Source organism: Paramormyrops kingsleyae, chromosome 5 (genome assembly GCF_048594095.1).
Source record: "Paramormyrops kingsleyae isolate MSU_618 chromosome 5, PKINGS_0.4, whole genome shotgun sequence".
NCBI lineage: Eukaryota > Metazoa > Chordata > Actinopteri > Osteoglossiformes > Mormyridae > Paramormyrops > Paramormyrops kingsleyae.
Window position 1 is genome coordinate 8,702,400 of NC_132801.1, and position 11,368 is coordinate 8,713,767.

General features: G+C 43.5%; 1 protein-coding gene across 4 annotated transcripts; it reads right to left on the reverse strand.

Moving 5' to 3' along the window:
• Nucleotides 1-1,635: 1,635 nt before the first annotated feature.
• LOC111845289 (transcription factor SOX-10-like) lies at nucleotides 1,636-10,437 on the reverse strand. Of its 4 annotated transcripts, XM_023814629.2 has the most exons (5): nucleotides 10,388-10,437; nucleotides 10,171-10,301; nucleotides 5,994-6,858; nucleotides 4,448-4,602; nucleotides 1,636-3,942 (listed from the first exon to the last, which is right to left on the reverse strand). In XM_023814629.2, the coding sequence occupies exons 3-5, from the start codon at nucleotides 6,428-6,430 to the stop codon at nucleotides 3,209-3,211; spliced, it is 1,326 nt and encodes a 441-aa protein (XP_023670397.2). In that variant the 5' UTR covers nucleotides 6,431-6,858; nucleotides 10,171-10,301; nucleotides 10,388-10,437; the 3' UTR covers nucleotides 1,636-3,208. The 4 variants fall into 4 exon arrangements, with proteins under 4 accessions (XP_023670397.2, XP_072568125.1, XP_072568127.1 ...); XM_072712024.1 differs by lacking the exon at nucleotides 10,388-10,437 and having other exon boundaries at nucleotides 10,171-10,349; XM_072712026.1 differs by lacking the exons at nucleotides 10,171-10,301; nucleotides 10,388-10,437 and adding an exon at nucleotides 7,916-8,172.
• Between the last annotated feature and the right edge of the window lie 931 nt (nucleotides 10,438-11,368).

The window sequence follows — 11,368 nt, forward strand, 5'->3', positions numbered from 1 at the left end:
TGGATGAGGAGTAACCTAATAAGACCAGACTGTCTAATTGCTTCGTAGGGCAAATGCCACAAAAACCAAATTAAGCACCAGGGCAATTAATCACATATATTAAATGGCCACTTCTTGTAAAAACTATTTTCGTGTGACTCTAAATTGAATAGTTACTTTATATTAAAACAGAGATGTTTCCCAAACCACGCAGCTTTCTTTTTATTTACAAAAACACGACAACGGTTTATTTCATGCGAAATGCACTTGAGCTCCCGCGTCTCCATGTTTTCCATTCAGCCGCACACGTACAGGATGCGTTACAACGTGACGTCACAGCTAACGTGCGAAAGATTGGCGAATAATCGAGTGTGTACATAAGTATCGTAAAAACGGTTAACAATGATAAGAAACATGGTATTAACAAATATAAATAATTTGTTTTAATATATCACAACAGTTATCTGTAACAATAATGGCGAGTTTGAAATTTCATGTTATGAAAGGAAACAATAAGAAATTCGGAATTCTTTTAAAAATACATAGATACAAGTCGATTCGGGACTGTAAGAAAGCACATATGTCAGACGGTTGTACAATATAGGGACCCCAAATAAAAATATATAAATCATGTAAAAACAATAAATCATTCACATTGTTAGGGGACATAAGGGAATCAGAAAAAAGGTTCATGGGCCAGTATGGTTGGATATTGAGGGTGGGGGTTCAGTGAGTTTTCGCTGTGAGCAAATCTTTTTAAGGCATGAAGTAGTTTCTTTTTTTACTGCCAATGAAATACAAAGAAGCTGTTGGCATTTTCAACAGCAACATCTTCAATGCTTGACAACTGTCATATATTGGTAATTATGTATCAGGTGGCACCAAGCAGGAATAGGCCTTACAGTATGGGGGGGGGGGGGGGTTTGACAACTTGGATGCCTTTAGAGCGGATTCCGTGCAGATGAAACGTTGCTGTGGATGTCCTGTGACATGCCAAGCGAAAGGCACCCCTTTAACACCATCCCTAAGCAGTCGGGCAGCCTGATGTTTCGGAGAAACATTTAAAACCCAGGAGTGGCCTCAGCAAGCACTTCCTTAATGCTTCAGTGATTGTGTTTGGCTTCATGCTTTAACAGTGTATCATTTTAAGCATTTTTACAGCTGTGTATTTAATCATTTCTCTACTTTGGGCTACAGCTGCATAGTCCGTCCCTGCTATGTTCTTTTGGCACCGTTTCCCTGCCCTAAAGCCCCTTTTCTGCCTTGTCTTCCCATAGCCGCACCGGTAATTGTGAAATTAAACGGTACGCTAAGCTCCAGGTTGGCGCTACCTTAACCCCTATTTAAAGTGTAACAGTAACCTGTGTTTTAGTAGTTAATTAAGAGATGCTTCTGTGCAAAGCATTTTCTATTTATACAACTGGGTGCTTAAATAAAACACCAAGCTATTGAAGCGAGGCCCTGAACCAACAACCTTTGAGTTATAACTCCAACGCAGTGTTTCTCAACCCAGTCCTCAGCGAACCCCAGCCAGTCCACGTTTTTGCTCCCTCCCAGCTCCCAGCCAATCAGGAACACCGAATAGCTGGTACAGGTGCGCTGGGAGGGAGCAAAAACGTGGACTGGCTGGGGTTCGCTGAGGACTGGGTTGAGAAACACTGCTCCAACGTCTTAAACGCCACACTATTGGCTGCAGTCATAATGGATCGGCAAGTCTCCAAATTGAAAGACCATATTGCATCATCTGTATTGTGACGGGGAACATTTGGATGCATTGCTTTGCTCCTGAGAGTTTTATTTACACAGAGGTGTCCTGAGGGCACAACGAAAAATGATGGGGTCAGAGAGATAACCAATCAGCAACTAGAGGAGGCAAGACCAAGACATTTGATTGATTGGTCCTGCCTCCTCAAGTTGCTTGGACCCTACAATATGATTGGTTATCTCTCTGAATAAATGATTTTTCAATCTGCCCTCAGAACAAGAAAAACTCCCATGAGCCATTACTTTGGGGATCCAGCAGTACAAAGTGGAGTGACAGCCTGTTTTACTCTCACTCTCAAAGAAATACACACATTTGCTCACTCTATTGTGATTAACAGCTCACACTATTAAAGAATAACACACATCAAAGCTCAGTGTGTTGTCATCCATGGGGAGCACAAAGCCAGAAATTCACACTAAACATTTTACATGAAAATAAAATCCCAGATCAGCCCCGCACACACGTGTCAGGTCCCTCCATACCACACTGCACACACGTCAGGCCATGGTGTGCTGCACTGGACACACGTGTCAGGTCCCTCCTGCACTGCACACGTCAGGCCGTGCCGTGCCTCACTGCACACACGTGTCAGGCCCAACACATCCATGCCCCAGCCAAATTGACTAACTCCACCCAGAAGCAGTGCTCGATGCATCAGCCTTAACACAGCCTGTGCGGCATTGCTAATGAAGGATATTTCATTCTTAAAGCCAAAGGAGAATCCAGCTGTCCATGCTCCATATGGCAGGCAAGGGGAATAATAATATAAATTAAGGTGATTATGTTTTAATTATTGGCTTGATGATGATGTGGGTAGGGCTGCCTCTACGCTTCCCTGTGTGTGAGTGGGTGCCCCCTGCCTTGTGCCCTGCGATGGACTGGCAACCAGTCCCGGGTGCCCCCTGCCTTGTGCTCTATACTTCCTGTTACAGGCTCTAGCAGTGGAAGAATGGAGGATGAATACTTCATTAACAACCACACCAGGAAATTCCTTCATTATAATCTGTCCTGTAGGGAAAATCTGTTGACAAAGCATGGCCCGTGTAAAACATATTTTCGCATTATCCTTTTGTGTTGCATATACAGTGTAGAACTACTATTACATCTACGAGGGTTCAAATATTCTCACTGTAATAAGTAAATACAATATTTTTGCTCATTTTTGGTTTCTCCATCAAACACATGGGTGTAACATAGGAAAGCAAAGGGTTTTATAACCTCGCTTAATGGGTCTGATTCAGCTTAATGCCTAATTTTATCCAATTTTTGCATCTACATGGAACTTTACATAGCAACAGCTGTTTCAGGCATTTCGAACTTAGGCCAGAGACTGAACTTCCAGCCTCTCGCACTTTAGAGACGGTATTAAGATCACGCTCTTCCAGTCTGCTCCACCTTCTACGTGTCCACACTGCGGTTCCTAAAGGAGCCATGGCTGAAGGCTTTTCTCTCCCGCCTTCCCTCTCAGGGCCTGGAGAGGGTGGTATACACTGGCTGCTCCCAGTGGGGGGGGCTGTGTGACTGGGGCACGTTGCCCGGCTCGCCAATGGCCGTGTACAGGGGTCTCTGGGTGGGGCCCATGTAGGAGAAGGCAGAGTACAGGCCCGAGGTGGGACTGGAGTGAGTGTAGTAGGAGGCCTGGTGGTCGCTGTAGTCGAACTGGGCCCTGGGGGGCAGCGAGGGGAAGGCTGAGCCATAGTGGGGCAGCCCCAGAGGGGTGTAGGTCACATGGGAGCTGCCCGGCGCAGACTCTGCGAAGGGGCCACTCGCCCCCGACTCGCTTTTGATCTGGGCCTTGGATGGGTCCGATCCTGTGGGGGAGTGCTGTTTGGAGAGCCAGGCGGCCGAGTGACCGCTGGCCGCAGCCAGGGCGTACGCGTAGGGCGAGGCCGAGGACGCCGCGCCTCCAGAGCCCCCCGGGTGTCCATTAGGGGGCAAGTATTGGTCGAACTCGTTTACGTCGAAGGGCTCCATGTTAGCCATCACCTCGTGGCTCATCTCCCCGATGTCCACGTTCCCGAAGTCGATGTGGGGCTTCCCCACGCCAGCCGCGGACCCGGACGGCCCCTCGCTCGCGACGCCCAGCCCGCCGCGGGACCCGCCGGCGCCACCGCCTTCCCGCTTCCCCTCTGAGGACTTGCCAGGCTGTAGCTCTGTCTTCGGAGTGGTGGGTGGCGTCGGGGGGCCTTGGCTCTGGCCTGACAGGGAAATAAACACAGGAAATGAAGAGGCGGAGAGTTTCTACAGAAAGTCAGGGCAGAAATAAAGGGGAACCCTGAAATATGTGGGGTAGGGGCGGCATATCGGGCATACCAGGCAACCCCCCCCCCCCCCCCCCCGACTCAGCAACATGCTGTGAGGACCCCCAAATGCAGGGCCAGTAAGGGGGGTCTAATTATTAGACTGTCAGGAGTGACAGTCAGACACGTAGCTACATAGTAAAATGACAGCTAACAACTGAAATTATGAGTTTGAACCAACCTTGGAATTTGGTTCCACCCCCTGGTCAGTGAAATCTAAGCAGAATCTCCAGTAAAAAATTATTTTTGGCTACGGACCTGGTGACAACGTCGGCTGCTCAAACCCACAGCTCATGGGCCGGTTGTGGCCGATGCCCATCAGCCAATCGGGAGCCTGCTTGCCCTGAGTGGACGTGTTCCGAGGGACGGCTCTGGTAGTGTGATTGGCTGTAGCCGACCTCACCTTCCGAGTGGGCGTCGGAGTCCCGGCCGGAGCCCATCTTGCCGTTCTTGCGGCGTCGAGGCTGGTACTTGTACTCGGGATAGTCTTTCTTGTGCTGCTTGCGCAGCCTCTCCGCCTCGTCGATGAACGGTCTCTTGTCGCTCTCGTTCAGGAGTCTGTGGGTGGTGGTGGGGGGGGGGGGGGGGGGTGTCAAAATGGCCACCAGTGCAGGCTGCACACCATTGAAGCAGAGTGCCTCATAGGAAATAGGACAGTGGAATAGACTGCGACTGAGTCATGCGATGCCCTAGGTGTGTGTATGACTGTACATGTGTGACGCTGAATGTTTAAAAGACATAAACATGTAGACTTATAGACTTATTTTGAATTTCAAGATTTGTCAAACGTTTTCCCTCGAATCAGGCAGTGTGCACATTCTACACTCTCAAAAAAAGGGTCAAAATGTATACCTGTGCTTGTCAATGGGACTGTACCCTTGTATTTGTAGCTTTTAAGGTATACAGACATGGACTCTGAGGAACATCCTAAAGGTACAAACAGCATTAATGTACCATCAATGGTACAGAAAAGTTCCTCAGAGTCCATTTCTGTATCTTAAAACTTACAATTACCTACAACTAAGGGTACAATTGGCAGAACCTTGTGGGCACAGGCACAGTGACAAGAAACGGTACACATTTTTACCCTTTTTGTTGTATCTAGGCAGTTTATGTAACATTGTGGTAATTCCCATGATATTTATACTGAAAATCCACCGATGAAACATAAATGAGGTGCACTAGATATTTCCCTAGTAAGCTTTAAGCATTTTATACACAGATATAACATATAAACGGCTGTTTTCTAACGTCACACCTCTCAAGAGACTGACACAACTCAACATAACATCAGAATAATCAGGTATATGACAAGCATGGAATTAACATTAAAGTGCAATCAAAAGTCTGATGCCTTATTACATGTTAAAACACACCAAAGTACATGAGATCCGAACAAATTCTTGTAATGCTCAAAATATGCCAATTATTTTGCTGGCTGCTGAATGGGGATTGGGCATGAATCAAGGCTGAACGGCACTAACGCCTAGAGAGGTTATATTATGATAATACAGTCCAGCTGCTCATAATTAACTGAGCGGTTTCAACATGTAAGATCTGGTAAGTCTGTAATGGACTTCCATTAGGTCTCCAGCTTTGGGCTTCCTGGGTTAGCGGAACCCAAGTTAACACTGTGAACACGGTAAGCGGTTATGGACGATGGATGGAGAGAAAATTTGAGACATTAGAACTTAAAACTACATCCAACACGTTTGGCAGTAATGACGAAGTAGATGAGCATCCAGAAAAAGACTGACATAGACTTGGAGACTAGAAATGGTAACGCATGAATATTTTGAACTAATGATTATCCTTTCGAAGTATAAAATTTAACGAACACTGTCTGTCATCTCAGCAAAAAGATGCCTGTTGAATAAATAAACAGTTAATTTAAACTGCGCACGTCGGTATTAAACCGGCCAGCACGTCGCCCACGTTTCCCTACATACCGCCACAGCTTGCCCAGGGTTTTGCTGAGCTCGGCGTTGTGCAGGTGGGGGTACTGGTCGGCCAGTTTCCTTCGCGCTGCCTGCGCCCAGACCATGAAGGCGTTCATCGGCCGCTTCACATGAGGTTTGCCTTTGCTGCCCGAGTTTACGCGCACCGGCATGGGCACCAGGGTCCAGTCGTAGCCGTTCAACACGTGGCTGACAGCCTCACGGATACCAGCAGGAAAGCGGTCGTCATCGTCATCCAACCTGTCTGAAGGTGACCTGTCCGCTCCAGCCTCCTCGCTGCCCATTACTGTCATCTGCTGCTGGGACGCGGATAACGGCGAGCTCCCCTGTCCCATCGCACCGGAGTGGGATGGCGACAGCGTGTGCCCATCGTCCGACGCCCCGGAGCTCATTTCCACTTCGGATAAACTCTGCTCTTCTCCAGACATATTCTTTCCTTCTTTTTCCACTCGTTTTTTTTTTTTTTTTAATGAAAAGTCACCCGGGAAGATAGGCTGAAGTTAGCTTAATGTGTCCGTCTTTATTTATTGACCCAGTGATTTGGAAAAAAAATATCTCCCCGGCTACTCCTGCCGCTCCATTCCACTGAGGCACTGAATTGAATCCCAGTGTTAAAAGGTGTTATGTGTCCGTTTAGTTAATGTCCAGATTTCGCTCAGAATCCAGTTTATATAAACTCCCGGTAAACGTCAAATGCAGATCCTGTAAATATCAGAATTCCTCCCAAAAGTTCCACATGAAACTTACTCCAACGAGCCGTGATTCTTATTCTGACTTTTCATTGTCTTTCTTGATCCCAGTTATTCGCTCGTGACGCCCTCTGTCATCTATTCTTGCGATTATTTGATGGTCAAACCTAAAATAACGAAATTTCAATCGTTGTAGTCATTAAAAATAAGCGAGAAACCTATACCCCATTTATTGGCCTCCACATAACACAGGCATAGTAAACAAGCAAAATAAGAAAAGCATTAAACAGACAAACTATTATTGGCCAATACGTTCAGTTTTTCGTTAATAAGCCCTACGTCACATAGACGCGAGACTTCTTTAGCGCGGACACTCCTCATGTCCATCCATCCATCTGTATAGCCTCCTATCCTTATACTTGTGCCACAAGGGGTTAATGAGGTATAATAAATTCCTGACGGTAACATGTGACACGGAATTCCTTTCAGTCATTAATTTATCATTATTAAACAACACATGCGTATTGTTTCAGCAGACGATGAATTCACTTTAACAACCAAATGACAGGCGAGAGAATCCCCCCCTGAATCGAGAAAAAATACTCCTGCATACCCACATTTAAATCTAATAAGGATACTTTTCAGTTAATCCTTATAAGTGGGTTTTTCGTGCACTTTATAGGTAGGGTAGGCCTATAGCAAAAAAAGAAAAAACAAACTAAATCAATTTAAGAAGAACCCCAAATCCTGCTTTATATCATACTACAGAATACATTTTAATTTCGTTTTTGCTGAGTCATCGTCGCGTTAGTTTTATTAATTCGCCCCGACTACCAAGTTACAGATGTTTGACACTGTTATTTCAAGATCCCATAATCAAAAAATATCTGGTTTTCCCCGGGGTTTCAGCAACAAACAAATACAAGAAACCAAACTTACAATCGTTAATTGTGTTACTTTCGTTTGTTGTTTTGCCCTGCGGCGTATGTTTGGTAAATTAATAAATATTTGAATTGTGCATTTTACTGTTCTTTGCTATAAGATTAGGCCTATTTTGGTGTACAAGTTCGCCATTTGTAAAAATGAAATACATAACAGAACAGAAATGACACGCAAATTTAAATACAAACTGAAGAGCAAAAGGCTTTTATCTAAACAGAACCAGATTTGATTTGAGAAAAAAGAATAAAATAAACTTTGACAGGTGGCTGTCTTCTCCCTTACAGATCGGCAGATCAGTCCTGTTTAACGCCGATTCTTCAGACCCCATCCTTGGCCCTCCCTCCATTACTCGCACGCACCTGCACACAAAGCTCCCCTGTCTCCCTTTACCACCCGTTTTCCGCATTTGCTTCTCACGAGTTTATACCAACGTTATCTTCCGCGATTGAGTTACCGCGAACAATCAGGCAGTGTGGTGGCGTTTTGGCCGGAGGTGCAGACGTTTCCTCTGCCTCCCGGCGTGGCCGCATTTCATTACCGTTGCACTAATTGAAGACATCCTCGTACACACATCCCCATTTGCTATGCACCTTCTGCAGATACCATTGCTGATACAGTACGTAGGCTGATAGCGCTAAGTTTCAGAACATTTTTCCTTTCCAAATATCATCAGGTTGCCTGTCTGACTTTCCTGCATCCCGCTTTGAAGGTCTTTCGATAAACTTCCTTAGTACATCCGAAGAATGTCCACGGTCCCGGTGTTATGCCGAAAAAGCATCCCTGCCTTAGAATGCATGCCGGTGTTCCGACGAGTTGAGCTTTTAAGGGTTTTTTTGGGGTCAGGGTTTTTTTTAGGGGTTAGGGTTAGGGTTTTAGGGGTGTTTTGGGGGTTAGGGTTAGGGTTTTAGGAGGGTTTTGGGGGTTAAGGTTTTAGAGGTTTTTTGGGGGTTAGGGTTAGAGTTTTACGGGTTTTGGGGGGTTATTGATTAGCACTACGGTAGCCTTACTCGACAAAGTAGCTCAATTCGTTTCAGATCAGTGACCAATCGGTCATTTAGAGACAGGCATGCATTCTACGGCAGGGATGCCTTTTTCGGCATAACACATGTTTCCAATATAAAATTAGCGAAATTTCTAATTAAGTAATGTAACATATTTACAGGCTTGGAATAGCTTAATATGAAACCGATCGGGACGTCATATGGGATTCGAGGAAGACACCGATTCGAGTCCTGCAAATAGAACGGGTCTATACCTGCCGACACTTTACATTTTCTGGATAAACGCATCGCCCTTAGTCTTCTTGAGACTTCGCGTCTCCTTCAGCGTTAAACGTTGTTATGCCATCCTGTAAATCGCGTAAATTCCTTAATTGTTCATATATGAAATTAATTTAGCCAATTAAGTTTGTATGCAGAGACACGTGACAAATAATTGTATTCCCCCCTAGCTTGTGAGTGTGATTAACAGGCAACTTAGTATGGATAATTACGACGTTTACTGAATTATTGTGGTTTTAAGAAATATATGATTTCGTTAGTCATTTGCTGTATGTTGTTGAACCTTTAAACACATTAGCTTACAGGTGTAATAAGGTTAATTTCCTTTAAATCTATTAAAATTTCTGCCTACGTCCTTAAAAACTTTTAAAATATGATTTTCAGAGGCCTACGAGAAACTGGTAAGTATAGGCCGAAATATCTTACATTTTTAAACATTTGAATGCTTAAGCAGCTCACGGTATTATACTGCAGTGTTTAGTCACTCTAAATGTCAAATCGGTTTACTCAGACAGACTTGCTGAATAACTGGGAATTACAGTTCCCCTCATCAGTGACGTTGAATGAAGACCGCTGTAGTAAACATTGGTGTTTTAAGTACAATCATTTGCAGTGACTGGCTATGTAATTTACATTTCAGTTTGAGGAGCTTATATATGAACATCTATAAAATATGCTGTACGCCTCCTGTTTCCAACTGTAATCTTCACTTCTGGTGAAGATCTAACTATCCTGGTAAAATATCCTACATTTCGTAAGAAGCTTTTGGTGCATAGCGTTCCGAGTCCGGTTTAAAAATAAGTAATAATTTAAACAGTGTAAACTTTTTAAAAAGAAAAAAAATGCTTGTTGTTAATAGCATAGAGCTGTTTGAATAATATGACATCGACGTATAAAATAACATTTTTGACGAAAAGATATTCATTTAGAAACTTTCCAGATGTGTTAATATACTATAACTTCAGCTAGAAATCATTAAGAAAGAACAGGTGCACAGAACATGTAGGTTAGTAACTGCCATCCCTACCCCTTGCAACACCACAAGGGGACATATATCAACAACAAAAACAACACAAACAATCAAAATAATAATGATAATATCAATTCGCATAACAGTAATAATTTTCAGCAGTCAGGAAAGGTTCAGCAAAACTTAGTTTAACTATTTATTTATAGTGTGTATAGTTCTGAAAAACCCAAACAGCGAGAGAAAGAGACACATGTTTAGCCAAAAACATACACTGTACAGCAACTTACTTCCACGGAGAGGAGTTCGCCTGCTTAGCGGGAGATTTAGAGTATTTCCAAGTTCCCAAAGTGACGCTCGCGCTCCACCAGCCCCCGCAGTGAATACCGGCTCTGTGTCTGTCGACGGAGCTTAAAGAGATCTGTTGTGTGAAGAAGGGAAAAAAATATATATTTCAAGAAAAAAAAATCTTAAAGGAACAGCACACACACTCGGTCACGACATTACCTTCTAGCCTAATTTCCGTGCCTGTGGAGATTGGTTGTTGGAGTTCTTTCTTTCTTTCTTTTTTTTCAAAAGAAGGCGGGACTTTCTGAACCCCAAAAACTGCCAATGAAAAACGTCTCATTTTATATGAGAGTAGTTTTCCAAATAATGGAGAAACTGAATTACTATGGAATAATAGCTAATATATGCAAAAAATATGAACATTATCGTTATAATTGTAAGGTATATTAATATATTTAAATCAATTCATTTCATGACTGCTCATTTTCAGACTTTCAAAACGTGATTCACTTTAAGTATAACAGTGTTTAAAGTTTTTGCATGGAAGTCATTATATTTGCATAGTCTTACAGCAATGGTACCGACTTAAATTAAATGACGCCTAGTATGCTAATAAATCTTTCTGTATATTTATATAAATAGATCCTTTAGCGGGCTGTGGCGTTAGCATTGGCGATATTAGGATTAGCAGGCAATAGAATTTCATTCAGATAAAACTACATTTATAGATATTGAGTCACGGACACAATAATAATCCAATCATAAAAATCTGTTCTCAAATCTGTGCTTATCGCCAATTAAACGAATACAAAACAAATCTGTAACATACAAACATATGCTTTGTATTGATACATTTAATTAAGACAAAAGATAGACTAATGAAAGAAGATTAACAGTAATCTCATATTTGTCATTTAGGCTTTGCTGCCTTATTGTGTGTCTCAGTAACACACATACATTTATAATGGCAGCTATGTGAAATGTGCTTGGAAGTGCCATCCGTAGATATCAGATCAGTTAGCAGTATGAAGACCCCAGAGAACACCGAGAATCTGCTTTGCCCATCAGGGACTTGTCCCACGAAGCAGGAGTTCACTGTTAAGCTAGATGTCTTGGTCGTCCAGGAAGAGTTTAGGTAAGGAGCATTCCTATTGGACAATCAGGACTTCTAGCTTAAGTTAACCCAGCTAAGTGAGAAAT

Excerpts from the sequence above, each read along its gene's own strand:
- LOC111845289 (XM_023814629.2), bottom strand. The coding sequence starts at position 6,430 with ATGTCTGGAGAAGAGCAGAGTTTATCCGAAGTGGAAATGAGCTCCGGG. Across the intron at positions 4,603-5,993 it reads ACCCTGGGCAAGCTGTGGCG|ACTCCTGAACGAGAGCGACA; the intron begins GTATGTAGGGAA and ends CACCACCCACAG. Across the intron at positions 3,943-4,447 it reads CTCCGACGCCCACTCGGAAG|GCCAGAGCCAAGGCCCCCCG; the intron begins GTGAGGTCGGCT and ends TTTCCCTGTCAG.